The sequence below is a fragment of the Stigmatopora argus genome, chromosome 7 (assembly GCF_051989625.1).
Source record: "Stigmatopora argus isolate UIUO_Sarg chromosome 7, RoL_Sarg_1.0, whole genome shotgun sequence".
Classification (NCBI taxonomy): Eukaryota; Metazoa; Chordata; class Actinopteri; order Syngnathiformes; family Syngnathidae; genus Stigmatopora; species Stigmatopora argus.
The window spans coordinates 13,019,035-13,034,623 of record NC_135393.1 but is presented as its reverse complement, the minus strand read 5'-3'; the positions used below and the strand labels follow the sequence as shown (position 1 = coordinate 13,034,623).

The window sequence follows — 15,589 nt, the reverse complement described above, 5'->3', positions numbered from 1 at the left end:
TGCATTTTAATATTTGACAGGGAAAAAAAGGAAAGAGACCATATTGAATTAGAATAGATTAGATTAAACTTTATTCATCCCGTACACAATACAATAATACAATCCTCATTTGTTCATATATATAGAAATTCATCTAAAATTGGGTGAACTTGAATAACCCTAAAAAAATAAGTAGAATCTTTTTTAAAAAATTATTCATTTATTTTATTTTGTTATTTTTTATTTATTTTTTATGTATTTATTTTATTTTATATTTATTTATTTATTTTAATTTATATTAATTTATTTATTTTAGTATTTATTTTTATGCATTCATTAATTTATTTATTTGCTTATTTATCTATTCTTTTATTTTTATTTTTTATTATTATTATTTTTTTTAAACATGTAAAACCAAACACAGATGGATGTCTGTGTTTTTCCTTGTGTGTGCTGTCCACGTGATTATTAAGTTGCTCCACCTGCTGTGTCTTTCAGTTGCTCCTACCCCTTGTGTGACACAGGTGTTTGTAATTGGCTTGTCATTTCCTGTTTATGTTTGTGTCAGCCTGTGTTATGTTACATATGTTAGAACAAACCGATAGATAACTTTTATTGCAGGTTTCTCTTCAACAAAACAAACATTCTGCCTCTTTTCCCCCCAAAAATGCAGGTAATATTAATTAATTACCTAAAATATTCATCTTTTGTTACCTTAATTACGCCATCTATCATGAAATAGTTTTGTTGGTGTCTGTCTGTGTTTAAAAACCTTTACGTATTGGACATTAAAATGATTTTTGAAGGCCTTGATAAGCAGACAGAAGGCAAATGAAAGCTGAAATATATATTTTTAAATCTGATATGAAAGGAAAAGCAGCCAGTTTTGCTGCTTTGGGTTTTTTTTTTCATAGAAGGGAACAAAGACCATAGGCAGGTGTTGCGTGTGATTGGCTCAGCATCGAGGCCAGTAGAATTGTGACACACAAGCACTGTGATCTTTTCAAAAAGGCCCCGTACGCAACGCGTGTCTTTCACACGGCTGGTCAAAATGAGGACGTCAACGTTACTTCTGACCGGACTGCTGCTGGCCTCCTGCGGCTCCGTTCAGGCCAACGACCGAGACGTCGGGACGGAGAACGTCACGGGAGGAAGTCCTTCGGATACCCGGGAAGGAGCAGGAGAGAAGGAGGCCAAGAAGGAGAAGACCAGCGAGATCGAGGAGGAGAACCACGTGATGGTTCTCCATGCCAACAACTTTGCCAGGGCCCTAAACCAGACCCAGTTTCTATTGGTGGAATTCTGTGAGTACCAAACACTGAAATACAAAAAATAATAAAAAATATGTATACACATGTACACATATACATACATAATAAATATATACATATACACATACATATATACATACATACATATAAACATATATAGATACATATATATACACACATATATATATATACATAAATGTACATGTATTCTTAATTCTAACGATAATTGCATGTTTTTAAGTATTTAGTTAGAATTATGTTATAAATACTAAATTAATGAAACTGATGAAAAAAATTGAAATACACACCTCGATGGAGATTAAAATAATTTAAACCGAGAAGTGAATGAAAATTTGTCAATAGAAGCTAATGAGTTAAATGGAAAAACAAAACAAAACATAATTTGTATGAAGTTGATAATTTTAAAATAAATGTTGGGTTAATGTTTATAGTTTTGATATAATTACATTTTTCAAAAATGTTTTAATTTACTTTCATGACTCCATTAAAATACATTATGTTGAATCTTTAAGTATTTAATGAAGTTACATTGCATTTGCATCTATACATGTTTTCAAATACATCTTCAGATAATTAGTACTTTAAAAAGTGTCAATCATATATGCATCTTAAATGTTGTAATTATACCTTTTGAAGGATTTGAATTTTCAGAAATATATACAATTAAAGCATAGCATCATGCCCTTCTTCATCCCAGAGTATTACAGCATTATTGCAGGATTAAAAATATAAAATCTGGAAATACAGAAAAGCAAAATATCCAAGTCTAATTTCTGTTGAATGCATTTTTCCCCCTTAATAATATCTCTAATTCATCCATATGCTATAGTTTGTATCGCGGGGAACATGGTCCACATGTTTTAAGCTTCCACTTTCCCACGTGTGCGGGAGCAAAGTTGGAGCTTTTTATCAGTAACCTGTTGCGTAAAGCACATCCAAAAAAGACCCAACTTGTGTGTTTTTTGACGTGCAGACGCCCCGTGGTGCGGCCATTGCCAGCGTCTGGAGCCCATCTACGCGGAAGCAGCGGGAAAACTGAAGGAAGACGCGTCCTCCGTCGCCTTGGCCAAAGTAGACGCCATCGAAGAAAGCCAGCTGGCCACCGAATTCGGCATTTCTAGCTTCCCCGTCCTCAAGCTTTTCGTTCGGGGAGACCGAAAGCAACCAGTCGACTTCACTGGTAATTTAAAAAATTAATTAAAAGAACTTTTGATGCCTAAAGTTAAGTTGGGCTATCAATAATGCGTGTTAAAGAATGTTTCGGGAGTTAAATGGGAAATTTCTTAGATTTTTTTTTCTTCTCATTTGTGATTGGTTATTGCTATAACTCCAACTTTTTCCAGGTAAGAGGACGGTGACAGGAATCATCCAGTGGCTGAAACGTCGATCTGGTTCTGGTGCAGCAGTCCTAGAGACCCCAGAAACCGCTGGCCACTTTGTTGACACCCACAACATTTCCGTGGTTGGATTTTTCAAGGTACTCACGGTGCAATGAAGGGTACCCAATTTTTCCCCCCGGTAACCATGGTAACCCTCTATTTCAGAAGCGTGAAAGTTAACCCCTGAAATAGAGGGTTACCATTCTAGGGTTAAAAGCCTTTGTCATTGTCCCCCTCTTGAGAGATTGTTTGCTTATATGTATAAGTATAAGTATATGAGATTTTAAGCTTCACCATAAAGGGCACACATCAATAAGTAGGCATGAAAATTTGATAGAACAAAAATGAAAAGTAGTTAGCAGCACATGGTGTTTTAGTGCAAGATGAACATTTGCAGTAAATGTCTGAGAATATTACGCGTCTGCCAATATTATGATGTTTTATAGTGCAGTGATAGTTCTTAATTGAATCTGGATTAGCCACTCTGTACAAAACTCGGGTTGACGATGGCTCTTTTGGTTCTTTGTTCGTTTTCCCCGAATTTTGTATTAAGGTTTATTTTTAGTCAACAAGTTTAAAATAATTATTTGATATGGCACGGCTCAATTTTCATATTTGATCTATTCGCAAAGAGTCTGGAAAGTGATGTGGCAAAGGAGTTCTCAGAGTTGGTCATGGACATGACTGATACGGAGTTCGGAATGACCGCATCTCCAGAGGTTTTCCAGAAATACGAATTAAAATCCGACACCGTGGTGCTCTTCAAAAAGGTATGTCACTTGAACGCCTCCCAAACCAGTTTCCTTTCGCTATACGAAACCCGGTTTACGACGATTTCGTTTCATGTAGTTCGACAATGGTAGAGAGGACTTTGCTGTGATTGACGGCAAACTGGACAAAGGCAATCTCACCATTTTCATTCAAGAAAACAGCTTGGAACTCATCATCCCCTTCACAAAGGAGGTAAACAAACACACACACACCAAGATGCAAAATTGTCTTGTTCTTACAATATGTGTGTAGACAGGAGATAAGATCTTCAGTTCCAGTATTCGACTCCACTGCCTGCTCTTCGTCAACTCAACGGCGGAGAACCACAAGGCGCTGGTGGACGGAGTCAAGATGATCGCCAAGAGCTACAAGGGGAAGGTAGTGCTCATGTTTACCATGCTATGAAAATTATAAGTTATTTGGCGTTGACGTTTCACAAAAATGTGTACGCTAGATTTGTCAAAGAATCCAAATCTTGAATATTTGGTCGGAAACATTTACAAAAGTACAAGTTCAATTTTTTTTCCTCATATGGTTTTTATTCGTAAGGATCAATCCCGATTTTTAAAACCGTGTGGGTATAAATAAATATCTGCTGTTTATCTTTCAATTGCTCGATTTTTCAAACATTTAAAACCGACTTTTGTGTTTGCCTTCAGATGCTGTTCATTACGATCGACGTTTCTGCCCAACTGTCATTCGTGCTGGACTTTTTTGGCGTATCGGCAACTGAAGCTCCCACGTCTCGCGTCATGAACATGGATACAGGGAAGAAGTTTAAACTCGACTCATCGGATCTCTTGAGCGACCTGCCGTCGTTGTGTCAGCAGGTTTTGGATGGTACGGCTAAGGTAACAAAAAAATGTGTAGAATTGTATTATTATATTGTCATCATAATGTCATTCTTTGAATACAGCCTTATTATCGCAGTCAAGACGTGCCTGAGGACTGGAATAAAAAACCTGTTAAGGTCCTGGTGGGGAAGAATTTCGCGTCGGTTGCCCTGGATTCAACCAAGAATGTTTTTGTCGAATTTTGTAAGTCAATAATCATGTCAAAAGTAGATTAATAATTCTCATTTTCATGCAAACAATATGAATCACACGGTGCATCCTGGACAGAAGTACGAGATTACAGTAATACCTCATTTATCGCGGTAAAAAGGGTCCAAGACCTCACGCAATAGGTGAATAACCGCAATGTAGTGGCAGTGTTTTTATGGTTAAAAGAAAAATGCTATTTTTTTTTAGCTGTGGCAACAAATTTGTAAATTATCTTTAGAATAAAGCAAAGAATTGAATTCACTTTCAATCCAAGATTTAAACAATAATAAGCAAAAATGTTTTAATTTGCAGACGCCCCATGGTGTGGCCATTGTAAAGCGCTGTTTCCCATCTGGGACAAGCTGGCCGAGAAGTACGCCGATAAGGATGACATCATCATCGCCAAAATGGATTCCACCGCCAACGAGGTGGAGACCGTTACGATCAATGGATTCCCCACGCTCAAATATTTCCCAGCTGGTGGAAAAGAGGTACTGACACACAAAGTTCATTCAACTAACAATCTGTAGCGCCCCGGTGGTGATTGGTTAGCACGTCTTTAGCACGAAGGTTAGCACACCTTCCTGTGTGGACTTTGCATGTTCTCCCGGGTTTACGTGGGTTTTCTCCGGGTACTCTGGTTTCCTCCCACATCCTTAAAACTAGCATGGTAGGCTGGTTGAAGACTCTAAATTCCCCCTAGCTTCTAGGGATTGGTTGTCTGTCTCCTTGTGCCCAGCGATTGGTTGGCCACCGATTCAGACTGTCCCTCGCCGGGTGCCTGTCATTGGCTGGGATAGGCTCCAGCACCCCCTTGTGAGAATAAGCGGTACATGAAATGAATGAATGAACAATGCAATATGCAAGCGATTTGAACGCAAACATATTTATTTATGTTGGATGGCCAAAAACGGAATTACTCGTCTTTACTTGCTCAAAAACACGTGTTTTTCCATTTGTATTCCAGGTCGTAGAGTACACAGGAAACCGGGATTTGGAGACATTGTCAAAGTTTTTGGACAGGGGAGGAGTTTTACCCGTGGAAAAGGATGATAATGATGAGGAGGAGGAGGATGATCATGATGGAGCTGTCAGTATTTGCACGCTAACCCCCAAATTCACTTTCTTAATAATATTAATGATGATTCCCTTTTCTGACTATTTGCAGGAAGAGAACGCTGAAAACATGACATCTCATAAAGAAGAACTATAACCATATTTTTCATGTTTGCATCGCAATAAATCATTACAGTTAGATATTGACTCATTTTTAAATGGTTACTGTAGTAATCTCAATTTTTTAATTGTTTATTGACTTCAAATTTTTAATATTAACTCTTTGCGAAATCCTTTGGAATGTTTTATTGTGATTTAGGGCTTTATAAATAGGCCAGGGTACTTGACTTAATATTAATATATTAATGTTTGGGAAATTCCGCCCCATCCCCACAAAACGGATATTATTATTTAAGAACAACTTCCTTCAGCTCATTAAAGATAATGTAAAGGAGAACATAAAACAGAGGTTTTTGCTAACTAATTAACTAGTCAGACAGGACTTAATAACAATCTTAACCATCGACACAGAGCTTCTTTAAGTCGTACCATCGTCTTCCCAGGTAAACAAAGTTTTTACATAACTAATTGAATTACGTAGCCGAGGGGGGCAAAACCAAGGAAAAGCAACCATTTTTGGCCCACAGGCCAAATGCTTGACACCCTTGATTTAAACCCTTTGTTATTGTCTGGCTCTTGTCATATCAGGTTCTGTTCAGTTCATCGTCCCTAGTATGTCTTCGTGTTTGTCATGTCTTGTTAGGGTTTTGGGTGTAGGTGTGTGTGTGTGTTTGCTTTTCGCCTCTTGTGTCCCTCCAGGCTTCCCCTTCTCTTGTGACCAGCTTCTCGTGATTGATAATCAACCCTTATCTGTCTATTCAAACCCTGTGTGTTCACATCCCAAAAACATGCATCCAAGGCGGATTGACCACTTCAAATAGTCCACAGGTATGAATGTGTGCCTCCTTTTGTTGTACCCTGCCAAAAATTTCATGGATGCACTGAATTGTTCTTCTCGTTAGGAGAGACATCATATACGTATTTTGAAACCATACATGCACATATACTTGTGCCGCTCTTTAAAAAGCATCAGATGTAAAAGAATATAAATATAAATATGAAACAAGTTCCGTGTCTGCATTAATTTATATGATGGAATAGGCAAATTAACTGGGGTATAGTTTGTAACACATTGCTTCTGTTCCAATTGTATTTTCGTCAACACAAAAAAATAAGAATAATTGACCCAAAAACTTTACGTGTGACTATGTGAATTTTGCATAAAGTCTTTTGTCTCTGGTTGGACAACATCGTAAATAAAAATGAAGCTGTCACGACGACATCATAAATTTTATATATGATGTCGCTGTGACAGGCTAATGTATAAATGGACTAGCATACCTACTTTGGGTAGATCATAAAGCCGGTTTGGAAGTTCACTTGGCAAAAAAATGATGTGAACTCGATGTTACTAGTTCCCCATTGGCAGATGTATTTTGAAAGTGTGTCAAGTATGTCATTTGTCGAAATTAGGTCAGGTCTCTCCACTTATTGGAGATTTTAAAATGTCGTTTAGGGTGTCAAAAGGGTAAGTTGTTTTTCATTGTTGGCGTGAATCCTATTTTACTGAAATTCTAGATTCCAACAAGTAGGAGAGGATAGATGGTGACATTTAGAAGATTTCATATATTTTGATCCAGTAAAAAAAAAATCTGTTGTTTGTCCATTATTTAGTCGATTTCGAAATATAAACACGTGCAGTTTAAATCGGAAGGAGTTATTGTACTTTTTAGTTAAATAATTCATTGGGCAGCCCGACGTCCGAGTGGTTCGGCCTCGCAGTTCTGGGGTCCTGGGTTTGAATCCAGGTCGGTCCTCCTGTGTGGTGTTTACAACTTATCACCGGGGCTGCGTGGGTTTTCTGTGGCTACGCCGGTTTCTTGGGAGTATGAGCAATGCAGAAAATGAATGAATTAAATAATACATTGAATGTGATAAGATTGATTTAACTGTGAATATTTTTGCATGTGAATGCAGTACGCATGATGTGTATTTATTTGGGAAATGTAATGTTTATAACTTATTAGTTCATACATTTACTCTGGCCGAGAGACAACAAAAACTATACTTGGTGACCTATAACTCTAAAAAAAAAATAATTACAGGTTGACGTGGAGAAGTTTTTTCATTGCTGTCATGAACTGGTTGGACAGGGTTTGATCTTATAGCGATTGGTGTCAAGAGTTGCATCCTCACAGTTGTCTTTGCGCCTCATTCAAGGTAAGATTGGAGCTCTCACATCACATACAGGATGTTATTAATACACTTTTTTATCATGACAAATATAACCAGTGTAGATTGAGTGTGATATTTGTAAAATGTTGAATATTTCTACTGTTTGCTTTTAAGACTGTGAGAAGACTCTTTTTAAACATTGTAATTTTCTAGTAACTTATCAGACAGTTATAAGGAGTAAAACTACAAAATCCCCGTTTCTGAGAAATAATAATACAGTGTTAGATTGTGCCTGAAAGGTTGTATATTGCGCCTAATATTCCAGTTAGTGCAATCAACTTTGCCACAGTCAAGCTGCTCATCACATTGCATTCTGTTAATGAGCACAGTATGTTTAATCTGTCAAGTGACATCACGTTTCACCGACCTACTTTGGTGGTGTAACAATTACAGCGCTAATGTAAGGCTAACACTTCAGGGCAAGCATTCTCAAGCCAAACTTATTTGATAATGAATGAATGAGAATACCTAATAAGGTTTTAAAAAGGGCTAAACATAGCTGTCCCTGCCTTTGTTTGGATTCTGTATGCCTTTCCTGACTGTCAATCGTATTACTGGCACTTGCTAGCATTGATGATAATGTGATTAGCATGGTTTGTCTGTCAACACAATCATGAATGTTTAAACCATCGAAGCCAGAATACAATTTTGAATAAAAAAACTGTGTTTCTGAGTATTCCTCTTATTCTGCAGTACATTCATACAGTGCATATTGATTGCTGGTTTGTCTTTATTTTCTCCCCAGAAGCTTTTCTGTCCATTGGCCAATGGAACCTCCGACTTATAATGAAGCTACACTTCCGCGTTGTGTTGCATCTGTAGGAGAACATGACGATTGCCCTCCACCTTCTTATTACGCTTCCATTGCCCAATCTTCAGACCCACCTCCCTATCAAGAGACCAGTAAGACGCAATCCCATGTATAGTCCAATAACAAGTGTATATACGCTTTTTAATTGGCTTTCTTCTCAATTTGTGTCCAGATCCCCATCCTGTGTTGATGCCAGACCTCCTCAGTATTCCGCACAACTCTCCGGTCAGCGTTCATCTAACCCCACTGGGTACGTAATAACTTGAATACAGTCATACTCAATGGGGTTGCTGGAGCCTATCCCTGGTATATATTATTATTAGTGCTAAAATGTGCATTCTGTGACAAGCAAAGGTTGTTTTTTTCCAGATGCAGTCGTGTCCCAGCCCCAAGCAGGAGAAACGGCAACAATTGGCAACTTGCTCACTTCCCCGGGCAGTGTCCAGTGTCCTCACTGCCAGAAGGACGTCGAAACAAAAATCAAACATATTCCCGCAAAGGGTGCATTCGCCCTGTGTTGTGTCATGGCTTTTTCTGGGTAATTGGCACATTAGAATTTTTTTGCTTTTTCTTGTACTAAGCATTTTTTTTATTATTGTTGTGCACATTCCAGATTGGTTTGCGGCTTCTGCCTGATTCCTTTCATGTTTCCAGACTTTTGGGATGTTCATCACTACTGTCCTGATTGTGGAAAACATCTGCACGTACATCATAAATCTTGACATGGATTCACTGTGAATGAGTTAGTCACTTTTGAGCGTTTTGTTTTGCTTTTTTTGTAAACACAAGGTTTTTTTTCTTGATATTCCATCATCTTTGACTTACAGTATTAAAGAGTAGTGTAGTGACCTAGAAGCTAGTCTATAATCCTTATAAAGCGTGATTTATGGGTCTGTGATTGTGTATGTACGTGTATGTGTGTGTATGTTAAGATTCTCTCGCTACGTTTGTCCAAACCGTGTAAAGTAGAGAGTTGAATTTTTTATGGTGGCCAGAAACTGTATTTCTTCACCTTCTCTAAGCGTGTAAACTCAATCTTTTATTTGTTAAACACCCATTTTTCGAAAGAGAATTTCTTTAATAGCGCAACAAGTATTTTGGTTCTAAACTGCTTGTGACTTATATTTTTAAGTCAAAATCATGTTATAATGTTGAATACTTCACATATGGTAATGACTTTTTTCTGATGTTGCAGCATTAGAAATATTGCTTCCATAAATGATTGAATAAAAGTTTCACCGTGGTGAACCTGTAATTTGCCCTTGTTTGTCAGGCAAAGTACAATAGGCAACTATTAGCAATTGTCTTGATATCAACAACTGTGCCGTCAAACTGAGATAAAAGTAGTTAATGAACAATAATGTGGAAGATAAGAATCACGCCTAGTTGTTCAACCTTTTGGCACTCCCTTCATAGCGTGCTTTACGTTGCAACAATGACAACACCATTGGTGCTCCTGGCAATGGCCGCCTTCTTCCTCACGGCTAACGGGCAGGAGACCAAATCGGCCTCGGGGAAGGGCGGCGTGTTACAGCTAACGAGGGCAAATTTCAACAGAGCTTTAAGGACCCACAAGCAGCTACTGGTGCACTTCTGTAAGTTCCCCAGTCTAATTATGTTTCGGTTCCAGTCACATCATGGAAACTTAGTTGACTGAAACTTGGCATATGCTCGGTATCTCACGTGGGTGTTCAAAATGATTAACGTGAAAGAGCGCATGAAAATTGTCTCAACAAAACGTACTGTGCGTGATTTTTGCGTTTGCTTTCACTTCATTGAACTTGCCTTGTGCTAAATCAGACCCCTGGAGGGCTGTAATTTTTTTATTTTATTTTTTAGATTAGATTAGATAACTTTATTCATCCCGTATTCGGGAAATGTCACTGTCACAGTAGCAAGAGGGTGAGAATACAGACACAGTAAAAAAGGACGCTCAAAAAATTAATGTTCCATTAGTTAAAAACATTTAAAGAAAAAAATGTATATTTCATTTGTGAAACCCAGTTCTTATGTTTTTGTTCCCCCAGATGCTCCGCTGTCAGCAGATGGCCATCATTTATCAGAAGTGTTTCAAAAAGCCGCCGTCGATCTCCAGGATTTCGATGTCAAGCTGGCGACGGTGGACGTAGCAAAAGACAAAGAACTAGCCAAAGAACTTAATGCAACCACACCACCAAACATCAGGCTGTACCTATTTGGAAATAAAATAAACTTCATACCTTGCCCTGGTGAGTTTAACAACAGTTCTACCCACAAAAAGTCTTATTGTTTAAGTTTGTTATAATGTATTTTTTGTGGTACAATGTTGTCATAGGTATAGAATACTATATATCCTTGTAATATTACAAAATGTTAAAATGGTATTTTATTTTAAATCTGTTAAATCAGACACTAATGGTGCAATGTGTGGTTGTCCAAACCATTGCTAACAGGCCAACTGCCATTTTTATTGGCTCCCAGCAAATTATGAAAATTTAATTGACTATGGCTTGCACAAGAAGCTTAAATCCAGCCTTTATTCTGTTAAACACTACCCAAACAGTCCTGCATTTTCTTGTATTAGACCAATAACAAAAAATATAAACTATCTTTTTTTCATTTATGCACCTCATTAAAGCATATGATTTCCATCCTTAACGTTAAAAGTTCCTCAGAGCTCCGCCTCCATTGTTACGTGGTTGAAAAGGAGGGCGGGGTCTGCCCTTGACCTCATTACCGATCTCAGCCAGTCGGTGAATTCGGAGGAGGAGCTTCGGGTGATCGGATATTTTAAGGTGAATACCGTTGGGCCTTTTGTTTTGTAATATAATCACTGAGATATTTAGTAATGTTTGCGTGTCAGCGTAGGAGCTGGACAGCGAATATGTACGAGTGTTTTACTCAGCTGCAGTCAGCCTACCAGACGTCAGCTTTGGTTTGACGCAAGATGAAGATGTCATCGGTAAATATGACGTCACCCCAAATGTGGTCCTGCTTCTCAAACAGGTACAGAATTTTTTGGGGGTAAGAAAAACAAACAAATTACTCATTTCCCAATGTTTATGACTATGTAGGCATTTTAAGGATCTTAATTTTTGATGGATGTTCACATTACGCCAGTTCAAACTAATTTGCTGATTTCTTCAAATTTACGGAAGACATTTTTTACTGTGTATTTCTGCAGTGGACGCTGATCAAGGTTTTTAAAATGACACCTGAGACGTCAAAAGAGGACCTGTTGACTTTAGTTAGCGTCTACCAGATGAACCTTGTCACAGAATATTCCGGAAAGGTACTATTACCACTTCATTTTCTATTTATGGACACTTTTTTTTACCAGAAAAAACTCTGACATCACATAACTCAACTAACACATGAAAAGTCATTTCATTTGTGAGCGATTTAAATAAATATTGATTCTAGACCAGGGGTCCTCATCATGTCGATCGCCAAGGTACTATCTGTCGATCGCGTGAGAGTGAAATTTGATCCAGATTAGACTCTCATCAGGATCTTAATTCTGGTGGCGACAGCCTCAGCTAACATAAACAACCTGTCACAGCTGCTTGTTAAGTCATTCCTTTGATTTTGAACAGCTAAAGAGACTTGCTGCATCTATGTTTCATTTCGGCACCCTTTGTTGGTGATAAAAGTGTGAGCACCCCTGTCCTAGACCAATTACTTCCCAAATTACAACTGCCTGAGCAATAATGAATTCATTGAATTATTTAAAAAAAAACACGTAATGATAATGATAAATGTATTCATCAGACGGCCAATCAGATTCTGTCATCGCCTGTCCTGAACCACGCCATCCTTTTTGTTAACAAAAGCTCGACGGATTTCCACGAGGTGCACGCTGCCTTCAGCGCAGCTGCCGAGGACTTCAGGATGAAGGTGGGTATCATGTACACGCACGGGAAAACCCGCACATTTACAATGACTTCTTCTATGTGTGGCAAGATTCTATTCGTACTGATGGATGTATCAGAATTGCGCAACGGCCGCATGATGGAATACTTTCGCGTGCGGGCCTACGAGGCTCCTCTGGTGCGATTGGTCAACCTCACCAACCACGTGACCTATCAGCTGCCCTCGGCCGTGCTGGATGTCAACTCCATCCAGGCATTCTGTCAAAACTACCTGGAGGGCAAGGCCAAGGTACATATTGTAGACCAAGGGTCAAAGGTTGTAGTAAGAAGTCTGGCCTAAGCATAGTATTTTTCCATGGGCAGTAAAAAAAATAGATTTTTAAATGCTGTAATTAAGTCTAAAGAATTTTGGGATTCAATGATTGGCTGGTGACCAATTTAGGGTGTCCACTGCCTGGTGCTCAGAATTAGCTGAGATTGGCTCCTGCACCCCTAGCGACCCAAGCAGAAAATGAATAATTTGTAATTTTGAAATGAATCAACTAAATCAAAAGCCTTTATTGTCATCATACACAAAAATGTTGTTATTTATATTGTGGTTATTAATACTATAAATATGAATACATTCAAAAATACTGATACATTAACATTTTTTTTATGTATCAGTATTTTTGAAAACCACAATACAAATAACAAATTTTTTGTTATACGCAGCTAAAAGTAAGTGCAGAAAATATACGTGCAGAACACTATACTATATTTTTAATAAAAATATTTTAGTGTTCTGCATGTATGTTTTCTGCTCTTACTTTGACCTCAACGAGGAAAAAAACAAAAAACTGGAATCAAATAATGTCCAAAAAATAGTTTTGAAATTTCATATTGATATTTTGTTTAAACGTATTGTCGTGCATGTGTGTATCAGCCCAAGATGCAGAGCGAACCAATACCAGAAGGATGGGATAAACGTCCGGTGAAGGAACTGGTTGGAAGCATTTTTGAGGAGGTCGCCTTCAACCCTAACAGGACTGTGTTTGTCTTGTTTTGTGAGTAAACACACACACACTATATATTGTCAAGAATTATACTATACTATACTTTAAAATAAAATAAAAAAATAGAATTGCAAAAAAGGATAGAGGCAACAATAGGCTGAATACAATTTTATAATTTTAAAAACAGTGCCCTCTTGTGGTTCCATGTAAGAACAAAATGTGGAATGATAAAATAATCTGTGAATAAATTGATACATAAGTCGCACCCCCAGCCAAACTATAAAAACAAAACCTGTGACTTATAGTCCGGAAAATATGGTAAGGAAGTGATCATTTCTAAACATCTATTTTCAAATGGCTGAACAGCTCCAAAGACGTCTAGGGAACAAGGAAACCAAACCAAGTGACGGAATGAATGAATGAATTACTTTGTGTTTGTGTATATTTTAGATGTTCCGTACAATCCAGAATCCCATGTCGTGTTCCCCTTGTGGGAGGAGCTAGCGGAGGCCTTCAAGGACCGTGACGACATTGTCGTAGCTCGCATCGACGCCATGGCCAATGACATCAACATGTCGGTGCAGAGCTCCTATCCAGCCTTCTGCCTCTTCCCCGCACTCCACGCTGAGAGAGTATGATGCATTTCTATAATTCTCCACAAGTTCCTTCTTGTCAAACAAAAACAACAACAAAAAAACAGATGAGCTCAAATGCTCCATAGAAAATCCCAAGTCACCTTTCCTAGTTTCTGTTGCTTGTCCGTCCAACTTCGTGATGGACGCCTCAAGTCGTGGCAGGAATACTCGATTCCGAGCCTCTGTTTAACAAATGAAAGTGGAAGGATTTCAAGTTTTTCAAAATTGTTCTACACAGGCAGTGTTTTACACGGGCAAGAGGAATTTGAAGGCCCTGCTCGCTTTCGTCCACGAGGAGATGGAGAAAGCAGCAATTGTCAGAGTAAAGGTAATTGTCTTGTTCCAACAGCACCCACTTATTTTTGTGTTAATCTACATCAAACATGAGCTAAAAATAAGCCTTCTATTGTTAAAAAAAAGGAAGACGACGACAGGAAAAAGTACGTGGAGGCCATGAAAGCAGAAAAGGAGAAGACGGAGAGAAACACAACCAAGGATGAACTTTAGTAGCATCACTGTGGTCTGGTAAATCATTGAGAAAACAATGAAATAGTCCACATTAAAGGGGAAATATAGCCAATTATTGGTGTTTGTGTATATTCTGTTTAAAGGATGTTTCATGTTTTTATCAAGTAAATGCCAGTTGCAGTGGATTATAAAATGCAGTAGTACTAGGGGATTGTGTTATATATCTACTGGATGGCGCTGTGGTAGTAGTAGAAGTAGTGGTGGTGGTAGTAGTAGAAGTAGTAGTGGTGGTGGTAGTAGTAGTAGTAGTGGTAGTGGTAGTAGTAGTAGTGGTAGTAGTAGTAGTGGTGGTGGCAGTAGTAGTGGTGGTGGTGGCAGTAGTAGTAGTAGTGGTGGTAGTAGTAGTAGTGGTGGTGGTAGTAGTAGTAGCGGTGGTGGTAGTAGTAGTGGTGGTGGTAGTAGTAATAGTGGTGGTGGTAGTAGTAGTAGTGGTGGTAGTAGTAGTAGTGGTGGTGGTAGTAGTAGTAGTGGTAGTAGTAGTAGTGGTGGTAGTAGTGGTGGTGGTAGTAGTAGTAGTGGTGGTAGTAGTGGTAGTAGTGGTAGTAGTGGTAGTAGTAGTAGTAGTAGTAGTGGTGGTGGTGGTGGTGGTAGTAGTAGCCTCACAGTGGGGGACCTGGGTTCAAATCCAGCTCAGTCCAAATGTGTGGAGTTTGCATGTTCTCCCGAGGCCTGCATGGGTTTTCTCCGGTTTCCTCCCACATTCCAAAGACATGCAATGTAGGATGATTGGACATCCTAAATTGCCCCTAGGTATGAGTGTGAGTGTGAATGGTTGTTTGTCTCCTTGTGCCCTGCGATTGGCTGGCCACCAATTCAGGGTGCCCCCCACCTCTGGCCCGAAGTCAGCTGGGAGAGGTTCCAGCAGCCCCTGCGACTCTAATGAGGATAAAGCGGTTCAGAAAACGAGATGAGGGGAAGAGAGAGGTAAACAATCATATAATATATACTAATGTA

General features: G+C 38.7%; 3 protein-coding genes across 3 annotated transcripts; all 3 read left to right on the top strand.

Moving 5' to 3' along the window:
* The first annotated feature begins 847 nt into the window (after positions 1–847).
* On the top strand, positions 848–8,589 carry pdia2 (protein disulfide isomerase family A, member 2). Its single transcript, XM_077606313.1, has 12 exons — positions 848–1,283; positions 2,245–2,451; positions 2,615–2,748; positions 3,283–3,420; positions 3,500–3,613; positions 3,674–3,799; positions 4,081–4,272; positions 4,338–4,458; positions 4,777–4,955; positions 5,432–6,468; positions 7,686–7,800; positions 8,561–8,589. The coding sequence occupies exons 1-10, from the start codon at positions 1,031–1,033 to the stop codon at positions 5,675–5,677; spliced, it is 1,710 nt and encodes a 569-aa protein (XP_077462439.1). The 5' UTR covers positions 848–1,030; the 3' UTR covers positions 5,678–6,468; positions 7,686–7,800; positions 8,561–8,589.
* Positions 7,893–9,874, top strand: LOC144078108 (lipopolysaccharide-induced tumor necrosis factor-alpha factor homolog). The gene is made up of 4 exons (XM_077606312.1): positions 7,893–8,718; positions 8,799–8,876; positions 8,996–9,164; positions 9,240–9,874. Exons 1-4 carry the CDS (start codon positions 8,583–8,585, stop codon positions 9,346–9,348), a joined length of 492 nt encoding a protein of 163 aa, XP_077462438.1. The 5' UTR covers positions 7,893–8,582; the 3' UTR covers positions 9,349–9,874.
* Positions 9,875–10,061: 187 nt separating this feature from the next.
* On the top strand, positions 10,062–14,740 carry LOC144077227 (protein disulfide-isomerase). The gene is made up of 11 exons (XM_077604792.1): positions 10,062–10,221; positions 10,654–10,854; positions 11,273–11,400; positions 11,474–11,611; positions 11,790–11,897; positions 12,377–12,502; positions 12,569–12,766; positions 13,403–13,523; positions 13,923–14,104; positions 14,346–14,435; positions 14,528–14,740. Exons 1-11 carry the CDS (start codon positions 10,062–10,064, stop codon positions 14,612–14,614), a joined length of 1,539 nt encoding a protein of 512 aa, XP_077460918.1. The 3' UTR covers positions 14,615–14,740.
* The last annotated feature ends 849 nt before the right edge of the window (positions 14,741–15,589 follow it).